The sequence below is a fragment of the Encephalitozoon romaleae genome, chromosome II (genome assembly GCF_000280035.1).
Source record: "Encephalitozoon romaleae SJ-2008 chromosome II, complete sequence".
Lineage (NCBI taxonomy): Eukaryota > Fungi > Microsporidia > Unikaryonidae > Encephalitozoon > Encephalitozoon romaleae.
In genome coordinates, this window is record NC_024897.1 from 87,982 (window position 1) to 104,365 (window position 16,384).

The 16,384-nt window shown below is 42.4% G+C and overlaps 19 protein-coding genes and 2 non-coding genes across 21 annotated transcripts; 10 read left to right on the forward strand and 11 right to left on the reverse strand.

The window, feature by feature from the left end:
* Positions 1 to 307: 307 nt before the first annotated feature.
* On the forward strand, positions 308 to 2,188 carry EROM_020780 (hypothetical protein; the record flags this gene model as incomplete). The annotated part of the gene is made up of 1 exon (XM_009265775.1): positions 308 to 2,188. The coding sequence occupies one exon, from the start codon at positions 308 to 310 to the stop codon at positions 2,186 to 2,188; it is 1,881 nt and encodes a 626-aa protein (XP_009264050.1).
* A 71-nt stretch (positions 2,189 to 2,259) lies between these two features.
* On the forward strand, positions 2,260 to 2,331 carry EROM_020815. The gene has a single exon. It is a non-coding gene; the product is annotated as a tRNA-Pro (tRNA).
* Positions 2,332 to 2,418: 87 nt separating this feature from the next.
* On the reverse strand, positions 2,419 to 2,973 carry EROM_020790 (40S ribosomal protein S8; the record flags this gene model as incomplete). Its single annotated transcript, XM_009265776.1, has 2 exons — positions 2,419 to 2,936; positions 2,970 to 2,973. 2 exons carry the CDS (start codon positions 2,971 to 2,973, stop codon positions 2,419 to 2,421), a joined length of 522 nt encoding a protein of 173 aa, XP_009264051.1.
* Positions 2,974 to 3,378: 405 nt separating this feature from the next.
* On the forward strand, positions 3,379 to 3,807 carry EROM_020800 (hypothetical protein; the record flags this gene model as incomplete). Its single annotated transcript, XM_009265777.1, has 1 exon — positions 3,379 to 3,807. One exon carries the CDS (start codon positions 3,379 to 3,381, stop codon positions 3,805 to 3,807), a length of 429 nt encoding a protein of 142 aa, XP_009264052.1.
* Positions 3,808 to 3,847: 40 nt separating this feature from the next.
* Positions 3,848 to 4,189, reverse strand: EROM_020810 (60S ribosomal protein L35A; the record flags this gene model as incomplete). The annotated part of the gene is made up of 1 exon (XM_009265778.1): positions 3,848 to 4,189. One exon carries the CDS (start codon positions 4,187 to 4,189, stop codon positions 3,848 to 3,850), a length of 342 nt encoding a protein of 113 aa, XP_009264053.1.
* A 35-nt stretch (positions 4,190 to 4,224) lies between these two features.
* EROM_020820 (hypothetical protein) lies at positions 4,225 to 4,554 on the reverse strand (the record flags this gene model as incomplete). The annotated part of the gene is made up of 1 exon (XM_009265779.1): positions 4,225 to 4,554. The coding sequence occupies one exon, from the start codon at positions 4,552 to 4,554 to the stop codon at positions 4,225 to 4,227; it is 330 nt and encodes a 109-aa protein (XP_009264054.1).
* Positions 4,555 to 4,614: 60 nt separating this feature from the next.
* On the forward strand, positions 4,615 to 5,211 carry EROM_020830 (putative MAD domain-containing protein; the record flags this gene model as incomplete). Its single annotated transcript, XM_009265780.1, has 1 exon — positions 4,615 to 5,211. The coding sequence occupies one exon, from the start codon at positions 4,615 to 4,617 to the stop codon at positions 5,209 to 5,211; it is 597 nt and encodes a 198-aa protein (XP_009264055.1).
* A 43-nt stretch (positions 5,212 to 5,254) lies between these two features.
* EROM_020840 (pre-mRNA 3'-end processing cleavage and polyadenylation factor) lies at positions 5,255 to 6,736 on the reverse strand (the record flags this gene model as incomplete). Its single annotated transcript, XM_009265781.1, has 1 exon — positions 5,255 to 6,736. The coding sequence occupies one exon, from the start codon at positions 6,734 to 6,736 to the stop codon at positions 5,255 to 5,257; it is 1,482 nt and encodes a 493-aa protein (XP_009264056.1).
* A 62-nt stretch (positions 6,737 to 6,798) lies between these two features.
* On the reverse strand, positions 6,799 to 7,728 carry EROM_020850 (thioredoxin reductase; the record flags this gene model as incomplete). Its single annotated transcript, XM_009265782.1, has 1 exon — positions 6,799 to 7,728. The coding sequence occupies one exon, from the start codon at positions 7,726 to 7,728 to the stop codon at positions 6,799 to 6,801; it is 930 nt and encodes a 309-aa protein (XP_009264057.1).
* A 73-nt stretch (positions 7,729 to 7,801) lies between these two features.
* EROM_020860 (hypothetical protein) lies at positions 7,802 to 8,440 on the reverse strand (the record flags this gene model as incomplete). Its single annotated transcript, XM_009265783.1, has 1 exon — positions 7,802 to 8,440. One exon carries the CDS (start codon positions 8,438 to 8,440, stop codon positions 7,802 to 7,804), a length of 639 nt encoding a protein of 212 aa, XP_009264058.1.
* Positions 8,441 to 8,522: 82 nt separating this feature from the next.
* EROM_020870 (putative membrane integral protein) lies at positions 8,523 to 9,125 on the reverse strand (the record flags this gene model as incomplete). The annotated part of the gene is made up of 1 exon (XM_009265784.1): positions 8,523 to 9,125. One exon carries the CDS (start codon positions 9,123 to 9,125, stop codon positions 8,523 to 8,525), a length of 603 nt encoding a protein of 200 aa, XP_009264059.1.
* A 78-nt stretch (positions 9,126 to 9,203) lies between these two features.
* Positions 9,204 to 9,701, reverse strand: EROM_020880 (hypothetical protein; the record flags this gene model as incomplete). The annotated part of the gene is made up of 1 exon (XM_009265785.1): positions 9,204 to 9,701. The coding sequence occupies one exon, from the start codon at positions 9,699 to 9,701 to the stop codon at positions 9,204 to 9,206; it is 498 nt and encodes a 165-aa protein (XP_009264060.1).
* A 30-nt stretch (positions 9,702 to 9,731) lies between these two features.
* Positions 9,732 to 10,184, forward strand: EROM_020890 (hypothetical protein; the record flags this gene model as incomplete). The annotated part of the gene is made up of 1 exon (XM_009265786.1): positions 9,732 to 10,184. The coding sequence occupies one exon, from the start codon at positions 9,732 to 9,734 to the stop codon at positions 10,182 to 10,184; it is 453 nt and encodes a 150-aa protein (XP_009264061.1).
* Positions 10,185 to 10,249: 65 nt separating this feature from the next.
* Positions 10,250 to 10,915, reverse strand: EROM_020900 (hypothetical protein; the record flags this gene model as incomplete). Its single annotated transcript, XM_009265787.1, has 1 exon — positions 10,250 to 10,915. One exon carries the CDS (start codon positions 10,913 to 10,915, stop codon positions 10,250 to 10,252), a length of 666 nt encoding a protein of 221 aa, XP_009264062.1.
* A 96-nt stretch (positions 10,916 to 11,011) lies between these two features.
* Positions 11,012 to 11,797, forward strand: EROM_020910 (hypothetical protein; the record flags this gene model as incomplete). The annotated part of the gene is made up of 1 exon (XM_009265788.1): positions 11,012 to 11,797. The coding sequence occupies one exon, from the start codon at positions 11,012 to 11,014 to the stop codon at positions 11,795 to 11,797; it is 786 nt and encodes a 261-aa protein (XP_009264063.1).
* Positions 11,798 to 11,859: 62 nt separating this feature from the next.
* On the forward strand, positions 11,860 to 12,540 carry EROM_020920 (hypothetical protein; the record flags this gene model as incomplete). Its single annotated transcript, XM_009265789.1, has 1 exon — positions 11,860 to 12,540. One exon carries the CDS (start codon positions 11,860 to 11,862, stop codon positions 12,538 to 12,540), a length of 681 nt encoding a protein of 226 aa, XP_009264064.1.
* Positions 12,541 to 12,878: 338 nt separating this feature from the next.
* On the forward strand, positions 12,879 to 13,100 carry EROM_020930 (small nuclear ribonucleoprotein E; the record flags this gene model as incomplete). Its single annotated transcript, XM_009265790.1, has 1 exon — positions 12,879 to 13,100. The coding sequence occupies one exon, from the start codon at positions 12,879 to 12,881 to the stop codon at positions 13,098 to 13,100; it is 222 nt and encodes a 73-aa protein (XP_009264065.1).
* Positions 13,101 to 13,317: 217 nt separating this feature from the next.
* Positions 13,318 to 14,847, forward strand: EROM_020940 (hypothetical protein; the record flags this gene model as incomplete). Its single annotated transcript, XM_009265791.1, has 1 exon — positions 13,318 to 14,847. One exon carries the CDS (start codon positions 13,318 to 13,320, stop codon positions 14,845 to 14,847), a length of 1,530 nt encoding a protein of 509 aa, XP_009264066.1.
* A 257-nt stretch (positions 14,848 to 15,104) lies between these two features.
* On the reverse strand, positions 15,105 to 15,620 carry EROM_020950 (gluconate transport-inducing protein; the record flags this gene model as incomplete). The annotated part of the gene is made up of 1 exon (XM_009265792.1): positions 15,105 to 15,620. The coding sequence occupies one exon, from the start codon at positions 15,618 to 15,620 to the stop codon at positions 15,105 to 15,107; it is 516 nt and encodes a 171-aa protein (XP_009264067.1).
* A 148-nt stretch (positions 15,621 to 15,768) lies between these two features.
* Positions 15,769 to 15,839, reverse strand: EROM_020995. The gene has a single exon. It is a non-coding gene; the product is annotated as a tRNA-Ala (tRNA).
* Positions 15,840 to 15,918: 79 nt separating this feature from the next.
* EROM_020960 (Gal4 DNA-binding enhancer-like protein) lies at positions 15,919 to 16,371 on the forward strand (the record flags this gene model as incomplete). The annotated part of the gene is made up of 1 exon (XM_009265793.1): positions 15,919 to 16,371. One exon carries the CDS (start codon positions 15,919 to 15,921, stop codon positions 16,369 to 16,371), a length of 453 nt encoding a protein of 150 aa, XP_009264068.1.
* Between the last annotated feature and the right edge of the window lie 13 nt (positions 16,372 to 16,384).

Genomic DNA, 16,384 nt, shown 5'->3' on the forward strand with positions numbered 1-16,384 from the left:
GGGATTTGTGTCACTCTATGGTCTTCTTAATGGGAAACTTTACTAGGTCCACAATCTTCAGCACCTTTGATGCTTTAGGAGACATATCTGTGTCCAGCAGCATTTCCATTAACCTTGTGAAAACAATCATCTGCGAATGGTCATAGTGGTCCAGGATGTCATGTAAGCATAAGTCTATTGCATCTGAGACTTCTGCACTCTTGTTGCTGAATATCAAGGTCTTCAGCCTGGCTAGACTATTGTGCATCTACAGGCAGGGCTACACCTAGGTGCATTGAAGAAATATTTTCTGCATGAGGTCCTTGGAATGGAGATCTGCAGGAATGATGATTTTTTGATAATCTTAGAAAAAAACGAGTTGCTTGTAGTGGATATTCTGACACTGTCTGTATTCCACAGAAGGGAGTATGGGGCAGGGTCGGTCATAGGATGCTGTAGCGAATATGCCTTTGTTGGAAATGGATGTGCGGTTGTGGCATTATGCCTTCTTGATCTGAAGGAAAAGGTGGTGTGTGAAATGAAAGCACCTGTAACAGCTATCTTCCATTTAGACGGATTCGTGTATTGTGGAAGTGAGGATGGAACAATCCATGTTTACGGAATGGCAGAAGAGAATGATAAGAGAGAAGCAAAGAGTGTCGGGGAGTCTTTATGGTCTGAGATATCGAACGAGATGTTTCCAGAAGAGGATTTCCAGTGCAGGTTCGGGTTTATAAAAAGTATGAAGCATCCTGGGCCTGTGACCCAGATATGTAGCGATGGAACAGAAGTATTTGTGGCAGATCTTCGGAACAAAATAACGGTGTATCCTTCCAAGAGAACATATGATATCAGAAGTCCAAAGCTTAGGTACAAGAACTATATATTTGCAAGTGAAAGAAATATGCTATACTGTAGAACACGGAATGCGTTTGCCACATACCTGACCGTGGAGAAGCCAATAAATAGTTACACCTTTAGTATGAACGGAGGGATTCTATTTGCACAATGTAGAAATGATGTGTATGTCATTGAATTCAACACTAGGAAAATCATAAAGAAAATACATGTGCCAGGAAGGTTTGTATATGATGATGATAGAAACAGATTGGTATGGTTTGACGGAAAGAAGTTTTCTTCTATTGAGAATGTTCTTGAGAACGGGTATGGGGGGATGGAAGATGTGGTGTTTAGAGAAGACGAGCTTGCTGAGAAGAAAATAAGAGTTGAGGAAGTTGTGGATGAGGGGTTTTTAGAGAGGCACAAGGGAGACGAGGAACGGAAGAGAGCTCAAAAAAGAAGGTACTTCAAGGTTTCTGAGTCGTATGGGCCTAGTGAATGGAGTAACAATGAAGAAAGAAAAAGGATGATTGATTCCGATGAGTATTCAGAGGAGGTGGGAGATAAGAGCAAGATAAAGGAGAGTAGTCCAATGCCAAAAGAAGAGGCAGAAAACCTACTATATTACAACTCCGAAGGATACATGATTTGCATTAGGGGAGAAAGCTTTGACAGGGTGGAAGTTATCTATCATGATATCTCTCGAAGAAAGATTGAGGTGCCTAGAATCTGTGGATGTGTCTTAGGATCCTTTTGCAAAGACAATGTTGTAGTTGGGGATGGGAAGAAGATATACTACACCGGGAAGTTTTCTAGGTGGGAGAAAGAGATCGAAGCAAAGATGGTATCTGTTTCCGAGAAGATGGTGGTTGTTTTTTCTGGGATTCTACAAGTCTTTGGACTCGATGGAACTGAGGTGTTCAACTGTCTTGTTCCGGATGTCCATGCAATGTGCTGCCACCTTGGCATTATTGCGGTTTTTTGCCGGGAATTGATTCTGATTGATTTATTCAAGTCAACCGAAAGACTTTTTTTGCCTTCGCCTGTTGATTTTGCTTGTTTTGATGAAACCGGAAGGATTTTTTATAGGGTTGGTGGAAGAATGTACCAAGTTTACAATGGATTGCCTGTAAGAGTGTGTGAGGTCCAAACACGACCATTAGCTGTGGTTAGAGGCAGCGTTATTTCTCTAGGGGCCTCCAGGAAGTTATTTCCATCTCCTCATGTCGAATACACCAAGTTTGATGTATTTGACCCATTTGAGGTTAAGAATGAGGCGAAAGAAGAAGATGTGCCCAGCCATGAGAATCAAGAGAATAAGGTCATGGAAGTAAGCAAGAGCAAAAGATATAACCCTCTTGGAAAATAAATATGTTGATTTGTTGGGAGTGATAGAGGCGGGATGGTTCTATGTGGAGGCTTTTTGATAAGGCCTTGAGAGGTGGTATGGTCTAGTGGAATGACGCTTGCTTAGGGTGCAAGAGGTCTTGGGTTCGAATCCCAATACCGCCCTTTTCCTCTTCTTTTGCATTGGAACTAGAAAAAAACTAGAACAATAAAGTGGGTTATTATCATATTTCCAGAAAATACTCAATCCGTTTATTTCCGAACTTCCTTTGTCTTCTTGTTGAATTTGTCGGAATAGAATTTCAGCTCATCTCCTTGCAACACATGTCCTGTTGCTGCTCCAATTTGTCCTGGTCTTGAAGTGATAATTGCGTATAAGTAGCCTTTCTCGAAACTCTCATGCAACTCAGGATCAACGTTACTTGCTACTGCCTTAATGTCTTCCTTAAATCCCTCTGCAGATATCTTGACAACAGAGCTTTTCGTTAATGTATTGGTACGAACAAGGTCATTGGAACTGGGGTGGTACACAACTTGCAGAAGCTTTGCCGGCCGGATCTTTCCAGTGGTGATGAATCTGAAGTGCCCGACATCCAGTCTCAGCGCCTTGTGCTTCCTATTTCCACCCCTCACTCTAACAGGCATAACCCTCCTCTCCCCTATCTTCGTTGCACTTGGTTGGGACCCTGCCCTGTTGTTACGCTTCTTGCGGCTAATGACAGCCTTTGCACCAGTCTTCCTACGCTTATGGTCTCCTCGGTGGTTTATTCCTAAAGTTAATCTTCCTTTGAAGGCTCACTTACCCATTTCAGGGCAAATTTTTTTGGCTCTCTTTATTATCAGACATCCAGGTCTATTATATATTCAACTACTTGGAGTCTTGATCAGTCCCTTGACCAGTCTCTGGTGAAAATGCTTCCACAGTCTTCCTTCCAAATGCTACAATCCCATTTCCTGTACTCACAAAGGCTTCCTTGATAGAGCCTACATCAATCTTTAACATCTTGTCTCTACGTAGTCCTGTGATGAATGCTGCAAGAGATCCCAAGAAAACAGTTGTTATGAAAACCATTTTCAATGTCATCGGGAAAACACATCGACCACAGATATGTACTTTCCACCCAATCATATTATTCCACCTCTTGCATCATAAATGTTTGAAACACATTTATTGACTCTAGAAAGAAATCCTACCTTCATGCATGAACTTTGATGTATTTGGGAATCAGAGGATACATTAGATGCCATTGCCGGCTGATTGGAAGAGATCCACACATGATCCATTGCAGCTCATGTGGAAACTGGCTTCATACCGTTTGTTGTGGGTTTTTCAGTAATGAAGACAAGAGAATATCTAAAGAAACATTCTCCTGCTTTTATTGTTTGGGATCCATCACAAAAGCCGACAATGCAAATGCTCTCTTCCGAAGAGTTCTTTCTATAATTTATACCGAGGATCTTAGAAGCAAAGCATGGCTTTCCAGCAGGCTAGGGATTACAGAATGGCAATCTACAAAGCAGACAAGGAGGCTGGCAAATGAAGGCTTTGTCAAGGTGATAGGGAAGCACAGAGCCATATCTTATGTGGTCATAAAGACTCAGGAAACAAAGGATAAGGTTAAGAAGTACTTCGGTGTCTAAGCGAAAGTGGATTATAAAAATGTCGTAGAATAAAAATGGTTTATATCTCATCGAGTTCGACCTTATAGAGCTTGATAAACACGTGGGTCCCAAGCATCTTCGGGTCCAGGTTTCTTGCAAATCTAGCACGGACAGCCCCGGAATTTCCATGTATTCTAGTTACTACTCCATGGACAGGATATACTTTTCCCTTGTTACTCGTTTTGTAACAAATAACACCATTTCCTATGTACTTGCTTGCTTCATCTTTACTTGCCACATTGTTAATCTTCAGCAAGGCATACCTTGGATGGAGTCTTCTTTGCCCCCTTTTGAAAGAAACAAAGGTTGCTGGGATTGTTGTGCGGCTCAGCACCTCCTCACTCATTATTGCTTCCGGCATAACGAGGGATCAAATTTTTTGTTTTCAAATGGTTGCTAGAGAGAAAGGGGGTTTGTAATCGAATACAGGTTGCATACAAGACCTTTGTCCTCAGGATTCTTTTCAGGGGCATACTTATTCTTCACTTCTTCAAGAGCTGTCCTAAATATCCTTGGACTCACTTCTTTTGGAAGATCTTTTCTGGAAAACTTGATCTTGGTGAAGTTATAAAAGAATGCGTGTTCGTACATCATTAGCATGGTGTCATCAATGTATTCCAATGTATCTATGTTTTTGGCCTTGTACTTAAGATACTCCCTTCTTATTCTTTCGTGGTCGCATATAAGATACTTTGTGGAAAGGTCCTTGATGTAGTCCTTTTTCATCCAACTCTGAATAAGCGGTTGCGGCTGTTGAATTTGATAATGCCTGGAAAAGCCCTTGTAATGGAAGAGCTATACAGAAAGTTTGCAGAGACCCTAAAGGAAAACACTGCACTGAGGCATCAGATAGTAGATCTTCAATCAGCCCTGGCTTCAAAGGAGCAGGAACTGTCCATGGCTAGGGAGTCCTCGGGAATAACTCATCACTTGAAGAAGATAGAATCCTTGGAGCAAGAAAACAAGAGATTGAGAGACGCAGCTGACAAAGATGGCCATAGGATCTACGAGGGAGAGAATATGAATCCAAACACCCCTGCGAGTAAAGAAAGGACTGAAAGTATTGCCCAGGCCAGTGAGGAAAAAGACCCCAACAACGAGCTTCGCCAATATCTTAGAACAATAAGAGAGTATGTCACTGGCCTTACCGGGTACAAAATGGAGTTCCGAGACGGAGAGATCATCTTCCATTCCCTCTATGCCTTTGATAGTGAGGATGTTTTCATCTTCCGGTATAAGTCTGGGAGCATGGAGCTTGTTAACAATGAATTTGCAGCCTCATGGGCTTCGGAAATCCAGAACTACCTGATTGCAGGGAAGTCGATTCCTGCATTCTTAGCTGCAGTCACTCTGGAACTCTTCAATAAAAAGACATTTGGATAGAACATTTCAACGTCTTTTAATTCAAATAAATCCTGCCGCTAAATCATTGAATACATTTGAGGAGATCTATTATCTTCTCGGGCTTTAAGTTAGAAAGCACATTGTTCTGCTGGCTTATCTTCGGAAGGTTCTCTACAAATTCGTCTAGAAGCCTTGAGTTATCTTTAATCTTCAGATCAAGGAAGTTAAACGAACTAAGAAAGCAGTGGTACTTTCCTAATATTCCTTCCATCTGTATGCTTTGGTCTTTCACCGGAAGGGAGGGAAGAATTGTGTTGTCTCTGATTGAGCCCATCTTTTGGTCAACAAGCTCCCTGAACAACTCCATGCTTCCAACCATGAACTCGTATTCTATCATCGAATCCCACATCCTACTTGTCTTCTCGAGTCTCTTGAACAGGGCTCTTGCATTCTCCTCATCCCCTATCTTGAGTAGAAATAGGAAAAACTCTTCTTTCAGCAAAGTAGAGGTGGGATGCTTCAGAAGTCCAGAGGAAAAGATGTTGTAAGGTGTTGCCCGGCTCCCTGTTGCATAGTACTCAACAAACGCACAGTATATGAATACATGAGGGCCTATTCCTTCACCTCCAAGCTCGATAAACAATTTCCTGAAAGACTCAAGGCCCCTTTTCTTTAGGACATAGTTCAAATGGTTGATTCTTATCAGGTCTCCTTCTCTGCTAAGAGTCTTCTCGGTGCCGTCTCCCTCTTTTGCACAGTACTTTCCTTTCAGATCTGCATAGACACTCTCTTCGTCCATCACAAACCCGTAATACAAAGATAGAAACATTCCATCATTCATCCCAATCCCTCTTTGTATCACTTTCTTTGCCCTTTCCTTTTGTCCAATTCCAATCAGGTATTCACTATAAAAAAAATAGGCTTCATCTGCATAGTAGAACGAGTCCAGAATGTAGCTGTGTATAAAGTGCATCCGAGACTCATGGGCCCTTGCCCCAAGCTTCGCCTCGTTCTCCATCTCTAGGTTTATTAGCTTTGCTGCATTTTTGATGCTCCAACTCCTTATAAGTGGCTGTATTTGCTGGTATCTTTGAAACGAGCTCTGGAATATAGGAAGAGTGTCACTAACTATCTTTTTCCCTGTAATCTTGTTGAGCTCAAGCTCAAAGTTTTCAAAGTCCTTCCACAGCTCGCTTAGCGAATTCATGGGTGTCTGCAACGCCCTCATGTATCCATTCCTTATCTTCTCAATCCTTGTCTGCTCATCCTCAATCTTTCCTAACTCCTCAATATACTCCTTGTACAGTACATAAGAGTCCCAGTAATTCTCAAACTGTCCTAATGTAAACTCATACACCTCATAAAGCTTGAACTTCTTTTGACTGACTTTCTTAACATACTCAATGTATAACATCCAGAAATCCAGATTGTAGGACTTCTTCAAGCACTTTCCAAACAATACCTCCAGGTTTCGATAATCCTTCGACATGTACAAGTCTCTTGCATGCTCCATAACAGCAGATGGGCTCTCCAGCTCGATCCCTGCATTCTCTTCTACATCCATCCTGGGGTCAAAATTCCTCTTCAATAATACCTCATCCTAGAAACTCCCGTTAACGAAAACATTTATTTCTTGTCCAAGAACTCCATTGCTTTCATCCCGGAGATCGCGCCAGAAGCAGCTGCCGTCACCGCCTGACGATACCTCTTGTCACAAACATCTCCGGCAGCAAAGAGCCCAGGAATACTCGTGCAGGCCTCGTCCTTAACAACCACGTATCCATTAGGATCCAGGTCCACATTTATATTCTTCAAGAACGAAGTGTTTGGGTCATGCCCTATTCCAAAGAACACCCCGTTCATCGGAATGATCTTTACTTCCCCAGTCTCAACATTACGGATGCTGATCTCCTCAACCTTCTTGGTCCCCGAGGCACGCTCAAGGACATAGGGTGTCATTATCTCAATGTTTTCTGCTGCCTTGGCCTTTTTAACCATATCATTTCTTGCGCGGAATGTATTTCTCCTGTGGATGATGTAAACTTTCTTAGCAATCCCTGACAGATAGAGTGCTTCTTCCATAGCTGCATCTCCTCCCCCAATTACGCAGGTTATCTTGTTCATATAGATAAACCCGTCGCACACAGCACAAGAACTTACACCTTTTTGCCAAAACTCATCATCCCCAGTTCCAGGAACAAAGAGCCGTCTTGCCGAGGCTCCCGTCGCAACAATCACAGCCTCGGCCCTGTATTCCCCCTTCTCACTGACAACCACAAATACCCCGTCCCTCTTCCTTATGTCAGAGATCGTCTCTTTGGCCACCCGAAGCCCCTGTGAAACTGCATGATCCTTCATCAGGCTAGTAAGCACGGGCCCTTCTATTCCATCAGGAAATCCAGGATAGTTGTCCACCGCTGTTGTTGTTGTAAGCTGCCCTCCAGGACCATTGTTTCCTATGTATCCCCCTTCAAATAGTAGTGGACTTCTGCTCATCGTGTACAGTGCCGCATTGTATGCTGCTGGCCCACTTCCTATAATCACAACCTTTTCCATTTGGGGCATCTTGTCATTTCAAAACAATACCATTCCAGGCACCCCACTCTCCAATAATTATTCTCAATTATTATCATTCCACTTTCTTTAGCTCTTGGTCAGTTTCTTTGATCACCTTGGAGGACCTTTCGTTAATCATAGATATATCGTTCACAATGCTCTTATGTCTGACTGCCTCTTTGTTCTGTTTATCTGCCTCTGCTCGTATCTGCCTCACAGTGTTTAACACCCCCACCATCTCTCTATCGGTCTTGTTCTGCCCCTTGATGTATTCTTCCCCTTCCTCAAACTCCACATGCTCAGGAACATACTCTCTTTCTCCCTCTTCCTCCTGCTTCTTACTCACAATGTCATCAATATTTCCCCTGTCTCCCCGGAACCATCTCTTTATCGCACGTACACACGGGAGCTCGCAGCTGAACACTCTCCCCTCCCTCTCAATGTCCTCTGTAATATCTGATCCTCTCCTGGCATTCGTGTTTATCCCAATCGCCGCCTTCCTTGCATTCTCCAGAGTCTCCCCTTGCCTCATAAGCTCCTCAGTCGTTGCTTTTTGTTTGAGGGCAGTCTCATCAAGTTGCATCCTTACTCCCTTGGCTCTTTCATAATTCTGATCCTCAACCCTCTCGGCCTCCTCAATTACGTCCTGTGAAACTCCCCTCTTCTTCTTACTCTTCATGGCCCTGTCTAGAGAATAGACATCGCCTCCCATCGGATTGTTTATTTCCACATCTTAAAAACCTCAGCCCAGGAAACATCTTGCTAGATCAAACCTAGAAAACAAACATTTAATCTCATATCATTTTCTTCTTCTGGAAAAACTTCTTGAGAGAGTACAGCTCATACGAATTCACTCCGAAGTATATAACAAGAGTTACTACAGAAAATACAGTCACAAAAGAAAACATCCTTCGATGCTCATAATCAATGCTCCCCATCCTATGTGCAAGGTACTCAGATTCACTGTTGAGCTCATGCAAAAGATTGTCCAGCTTCGTCATGGCTGCCATCGCTGGTTCCACACTAACCTTCTTTGCAACATCCTTCTTGAACGTGTCAAACTGTGTACTGAAATCAACCTCTATCTCTCCAAATGTATGTGGCTGGCTATCATCAATCACAATCGGTGTCAGCACCATAGACAGCACCTTCGGCTCACTTATGTTGAACGAAAAATGTGTCTCCGTATCTACAGGAAGGTTCTCGTTTGATAGATAAACACTTCCCGTGTCAGATGCTAGAACAGCCTTGAAGCTAGAGTTCTTGCAGTTGATGGGCTTGAGGTACCCCTTGCAGATCTTATTCTCAATCACGTCAAACTCGATCTCGATGTTTCTATTCCGGCGTGCAGAAAAAATCTCCCCAACTATCATTCCAAGATATAGGACAAAAATCATGGGTTGTTTAGGCGCAGGGTATTTCTAATACATTCCTTATTTGGAATGAACTATATCGTGGGGCCTAGAACATTTAATCTAATTCTTTTCACCTAGGTCATCGCTGAACTTCATCACAACAGGATCCATAGCACACCCAGCATCTCTTACTATTATACAGTACTCCCCACTATCCTCCGAGGCCTCAAACCAGATGTCTTCCTTCGATACATGATTATAGACCCCCTTTAGGATTCCACAGATCATCTCTAAACATTTCTTTTCCTTTCTTGTGTACTGAAGCATCGGAAACTTTTTCAAGGCAATAATCCCTTGGTTGTATGTGGGGCGGAATGAGAAGTAGTGCGGAAAAAAGGTCTCAGACACGTCTTTTGATATTTCAGCTAGGCTCATAGGTTTCCCCGGGCTTGCTGTAAAGAAGAAGTCATCGGCCAGCCTTTCTCCAATCCTGACTCCGATCCTAAACATCTTCTCTCTGTCTTTTCCTACCCCATCCTTGACAACCTTGTTAATGAATGATGTATATACCAATGCAAAGACATCGTAACTCATTTGCTGTTCATTTCTTTTAGACATTCAGGGCTATTCTGTAAACCCTCAATACAGATGCAAAGCGTCGATCATAGAGCTGCGAAGAACCCCAAAGCAGAAGGAATGAAATCCGTAGAGTTTCTCGATCACTTGGCAGATGTCCAGATGCATTGCACTGCCCCGTGTCTTCCTCTGTTGTACGAAACAGCCGTAAAGGGAATGATGAGCTATGCAGTGAAAGCCCCGACAGTAGCCAAAGGAGGAGGAAGAGTTGAACTATCTGAAGGGTCTAACGAAATGAACATGGTAGCACTTCTGACACACTTCATAGACCTGATGTACGGTGAGGGATTTGTTGCCATAGAGGTCTCTGTAGCACTGAAGAATGGGCTCCTTGTTTGTGACTACTCGACGGCCGACGGATCCAAATGTCAGAGTCTCTGTGAAATCAAGGCAATTACTCTTTGTGACTTAAGAATATTTGAGAAGGATGGTGTATTTCACTCATACTGCATTTTTGATATTTAACTTTTTGTTAGGGTTTGAAGGATATATAAAGTCGAATTCTTTATTGCTGGCAAATAAACCAACGATCATTTCTTTTCTGGTTGCCCTGTCTCTGTGACTTCTATGAAGTTGTAGTTCAGAAGGTCTGTGGGAGGCTTTGCTCCCTTTTCCTCTTTTTCAGACCCCAGGATTCTCTTGGATACAGATTGGAACCTGGCTTTCAACGACTCCAGATCCTTTGAAATCTTGTCCAAAGCCTTTAATCCTTCTTTTATCTCTTTTACTTCAGCCTGAGTGAGGGCTATCTCCTTTTTCGGTTCCAGCGGTTTAAGGAGGAACGACGCAGATATAGGGGTTTCAAAAGTAAGGTCTGGCTGGATTTCAGGTTTTGGAGTGTCTTCAGAAGCTGTTTTTAAAGGCTTGTGGCTTGTAGACGCCGTATTCTTCTTCTCAACTTCATCAGAGATGCTTTCTAGTTTCTGCCCCATCTTTGGATTCAAGATCATACTTTTCTTTTCAGAATCTTCCTCCAAAACTATCACTGTCTTTTTTCTTTGGGCAGGATGACTTGGGCCTTGAGTATGGGGCATTCCATGGTTCCTGTCCTTACTGGGCAGGAGCCTTTTGTGCTCGTCCTTCACAGCAACCTCCAGAAACTTCTTGAAGATGCTGTCTGTGGACTTTGCAGAAGAATCTTCTGACTTACAGAAGGCTCTGAAACCAAGGATCATCGAGACCACCAAAAGCCTCATTATTTACAACTTGGTTCTTGAATTTGTACCTCAATCAAAAACCTGTTTCAAAGGATGATTGGCATGATATACAGAATGGAGATAGGGCCCACGATAATGGATTTTGTTACACCAACCAAGCAGAAGGAGCTGAGGACCGCATTTCAAAAACTGGGAACTACAGTAGTAGTAGTCTACGGGCCTCCAGGATCATCAAAGACTCACAGCATAAGGAGGACCGCAGATGCTCTAAGCCTAACTATAGAATACATTGAGGATGTTGGAGTATACAGAGGTATGCTCCCAGTCCCGAATACAATATGTCTTACCGATCTGGATGATTATGAGTATTTGTCTAAGCACAGGAGTAGACTGGTGAAAATGAAAAACTTGGTGATTGAAACCCGTACATTGCTTTCCATTGGCAAGATCCTCCCGGATGCTGTTATTGTAAAGTTTGGGAAAGTTTCTAACAGAAAGATCCTGAAGTTCTATAACTTAAGTGAGGAGGAAGCCTTGGTGGTTGACGGAAATCTACATGCTGTTGAGTTTTGCAAATATTCTGTAAGGAATGAAGCAATATCGATATTCCACTTACTTGGTAGGCTGTTCCATTCAAAGGAAACTAGTGTGTCTAAAGCCTGTGAGATGGCCAATATGTATGGTAGGGATAGGTTCTTTGGATATGTAATGGAGAACTGCTCTTTCTTCATGTCTATAAGTGATATTCAAAGGCTTATTGAAGGGCTTAGTGTTGATGATCTAGGAGGAGCACAATTGGAACGCTTAGTGTGGATTATTATGGATTCAAAGAAGAGTAGCCCAAAGGGTTTTTTTAGCTTCAGGTCATTCCGAGGGGTCAGCAATGAGCATGTGTGTAATAGTATTTGCATGAACAGGTGATATGAGCTGTCCTTGGATGACTGGGTAGTAAAGATAACTCTGTAAACAATTTATCCCCGATGATGAGTTTTGACAAGATGAAGTCAAAGTCCTATGAGAAGAAGATGGAAGAATGGCTTACCATGGTTAGTATGAAGGTGGTAGACTTGAATAGACTAGTCCTTGACTATCTAGTGCATGAGGGACTAGGGGATGTGGCAACCGAATTTGCAAAGGATGTTGGGATACCCTTCACTGTGTCTTCGTTTCTAAACCATAGAACCAGGATAAGAAATGCAATTGAGGAAGGAAACATTGATATGGCAATATCGAGGATCAATGATCTGAACTCGGAGATAATAGATAGCAATATCGAGCTGTACTATTTTATCATGGAACAGAAAGCTTGTGAGCAGGCACAGGCAATAAGAAATGATAGCGAAAGCATAGGGGAGCAAAAGGTATTTGTTCTCCTTGAAGAGGTCCTTGAGTTTGTGCGCTCCGAGCTCTCATCGATTGTTGAGGAGAACCCATCACTGGGATTGCATTTCGAGGACTTCCTTGAATTTGTGGTGTTTAACTCGAGGAAGGAAGCAGTGGTTGAGAGGAGAAGAAGATTAGCAGGATATGTCAATAGATGCATATTGGAAAAGTATGAAGTGACAGAAAATGAACTAAAGAGAGTGCTCAGTGGAATAGTTGAGGGGGAAAAGCTGCTGACGGAGAAGTACAAATTCCCTACATTCAACGAGTCGTTTGTATGATGAAAGAAAAATAAAAATAAAACGTTATAATAAAAAGACTAGTCGGAACACAGCAAAGCCTTGCTCCAAAGGGAGCGACTATCATCAATGAGATGTAAGACATCTCGACTTCCATTGGGCTTGCTGCCATTACTCGTCATCCTAGTCTCGTGAGAATGCAATTGCTGCATGGTGGCGGTATTGATTAACTAAACAAATGATTCTGAATAGTATCCTCGACGCAAGGGTATGAGGAATCTTCGAATTTATCCTTTCCTGGTGGTGTTTTTCTACGTTCCATAGGGGTGTTGGAAACACTTCATCGGTGGGTGGTTAAAAATGAAAAGATTGACTAGAGGATGGGTGGGGAGTTAAAAAGCATATTACCTCTTGAGAAGCTGTACGACTTTTTGTCCAAGTCCATTGATGTGGAGATATGGGAAAAAGACATCAGGGTTAAGCACAAGGGAAGGATAGTTGGTTTTGATGAGTACATGAATCTTGTGATCGACAATGGGACAAAAAGGTATATATTGAAGGGAGACTGCATATGCGTGATCTTTGGAAGAGATGCGTGTTAGAATAAAATGTTAACTAGCCTTAAACAGACCAGATACTTGTTCTGCTTCTCGGGAACGAATAGTACAAAATATTGCACCACCAGTAAAGAGAAGAGGGGTAGTCACGAAAATATTTCATAAACCTTTCTAAAGGTCTTCAGAGTCAATATCTAGGTAAGCATCCTAGGTGGAGAAGAGATGGACATGCATAATAAAAAAGTTTTACTTCTGAGGGCTAATGTTTATTTTGCATCTTGTGTTTAGCTTGTGCACGTCTCTTGAGAAGGCTCTGTTAGAACAAGGAGATGTGGAGAATGCCATCCGTCTTTGTGGAACAAAAGAAGGGCCTCTGGACTATTTCTACAGTTACTTTGTTAAGAAGGTGTTTATGGGGAAGTCTGAAGAGGCTCTTCTTGATATAGCCGGATCCGATAACTACAAGGATGCTAGGAACATTGTTCTTGGGGTGATGTCCATGGAATCAGGGAATACAAACGAGAGAGCAAAGCTTGGAGCAGATCTACTCTGGAATGTGGCAGTAAAGGTTTCCAGGAAATATCTGAGAAACCCACATGCGTTTCTTGCCACAGATGCTTTTGAGAAGCTCGAAAAGAACTCTCTGACAAAAAGAGGGATAGGGAACATAGTCACGATGGTTTATTCTGGAGATGACATATCTGCAAGGCTTTTTCTGTCATTGCTGGACAACCGTAAGATATACATTGGAGACTATATTGATGTGATAGAGTTTCTTGGAAGAAATGGATATGGAAGAGCGCTTGGCTATCTTGGAGAGATATACTACCATGGGATTGGGGTGAAGAGATCTCTGGACCAAGCCATGTACTTCTTTTCAAAGGGCAAGGAAATGCAGGACACTGTGGGGGCATGTGGTGTCGGGAAGATACTAATGTCTAGCGAATACAAAGACTACAAGAATGCAAAGTCGGCATTGTCATTAGCAAACAGACTTGGACAGTCCGGGGAGGCAGAATATCTGATGTACCTGCTTATGAGTCGAAGGCCGGAGTATGTACATAGGGCCGGGCCCCACATGGATTCTGCTCTTATGTATGGATATCTTCCGGCAATATGCAGAGATGGGGTCAACTACTATACGAATGGGCAGTACATCAACGCCTGCATCAGGTTCCACCCGATTATGGACTACTCCGATATTGTGTATGACTTGAGAAAGAGGGCAGAGGCAAGCTTCATATCTCGCAAGTACAGGCAGTGTGTGATGGCATTGCTTATGTGTGTGGAGCTTGGATCTGTTTCTTCCATAAGAAATGCAATATACGTTTTGAAGAGACATTATGTTTTCAAGAGGCAAGAGCATCTGCTCTTTGAACTATATATGAAGCTTCTTAGAAAGGGGGACCAAGATGTCATCAATAGGATAGGTGATGCTTACTTCTACGGATCAGGGGTTGAAAAGTCGTATAGAGATGCATTTGCATTCTACATATCTGCGTCTCTTGCAAGAGATCCCGAGGGGTGTTACAACGTCAGCTACATGTATGAGCATGGATATGGGGTAAAGAAGAGCCTTCTGCTTGCCTACAAGTATATCCTAAAGATCCGTTCTACAGATGATATGTATCTCCTTCTCCTGTACACACACATTAGACTTTTCTTCAAGCTTATTGCTCGTCTTTTGCTTAACAGGTACTCAATCTCGATATGCATAGGAGGCCTGGTGGTGAGAAGGATATATATTACCAAGAGAGCCGCACCAAATGAACAGGAAACCAAGAAAGATTAACAAGCTAGTTTCCAAGGGACAATAAAGTGTTTAGATATTTGCTTTTTAGTTAGAAATGACGATATATCGGCTATCCATACTGCCTAGGCTTCAGGCAGTGATGGATTCTCCCCATGCACTTTAGGACTGAGTTTGAGAAGTTATAACTGGGAAGTAGGAATGGATTATGCTCCAACACACTCAAACAAAAGAAGTACTTACCTATTTGTTTTTAAAGAGATTGTCTTTCTGTTAGTTCAAGTCGAGCACCAGGACATCTAATACCAATAAACATCAAATTGAAAGTCTTCATTAGGTTCTACAGACTCAATGCTCTTGACTTCTCTTCTGCAGCATCTTTCCTGTTGAAAGTTAAGCTTCTTCTTTATCCTGATGTCAGTTGGGAAGTCAACACCTTTATAAAGGGCAGATACGGGAGGAAGCTCATCATTTGAGGAATAGACTTGGATGTATCCCACTATATGGAAATTCTTATCTCCACATGTTGCAGAATAGGTTCTCTTTATCATGGGATTCCCGCTCAGAAGTTGCTTGTACATCAGAAAGACACCTTGGACTCTCGATGGAGTCCATGACATACCATCCGTCCATCTTCTGATTCCGCTTTCTTCTTCGCAATATATAAATATACTTCCGTGGCGGATCTGTTTTCTTTCTTTGGATGTAAGTCTGCGCTGAATTCTTGGGATGAGGCCTCTTCTGGCCAAGTCTATCAAGACAAGGCAGTCTGATTCGTTCTCTACGCTTCCATAAAAAGACTCGATGCTTGCCATGGATCTTTTGGGCTATATCCAGATGATGGCGGTTGGCATAGTTGATTGAACTAACCTTATTCAAAAGAATGCAGATGACAAGCTTCCATAATTGATTCATAAAATTGCAAAAGAGAAATCTATGTGAACCCAAAGTCAAGGGCAAAAATGGAGTTGCCAGGAATCGAACCCGGGCCAACTGCGTGCAAAGCAGGTATCATCCCACTAGACCACAACCCCTGATATCGCTCGACATCCTCTTCCACATTACATCTTCTACGTCTCCTCTAAATCGCGAATTTTTCAAGCCCATAATAGAATGAGCAGGCCTCTCACAGCTGATGAAGCACATGTTCACAAGATCATTGGATCAAAGGTAGGATTGGAAGAGATCGAGGGGATAGAAGGTGTGTCCGTCATTACCGGGAATATAAGGTGTTCTGTGGAAAATTCTGTGGTTTACAAAATAAAAGGGACTGAATCTCTCCTTATATTTGGAAAACAAGAGAACCCGATAGACTTTGGTAAGCTTAAAAAGATATATGAAGATAATGTCAGATACACTGAGAGGGAAGGTCATGAGGCTTCTGGGCTATATAGCGAGGTCACTGATGATCAAGAAAAGAAAGAGCCATCTCAAGCCTCTTCTGAATCTACTGATAGGAAGTTGTCTGAGGAGGATACAAAACTGACAAGTTCACAAGTAAAAGCCTCGAGAGATGATATAATCAAGCACTTGTTGAATCCAATTATGATGTTGTTGATGCAATGATGAAACTAACTAA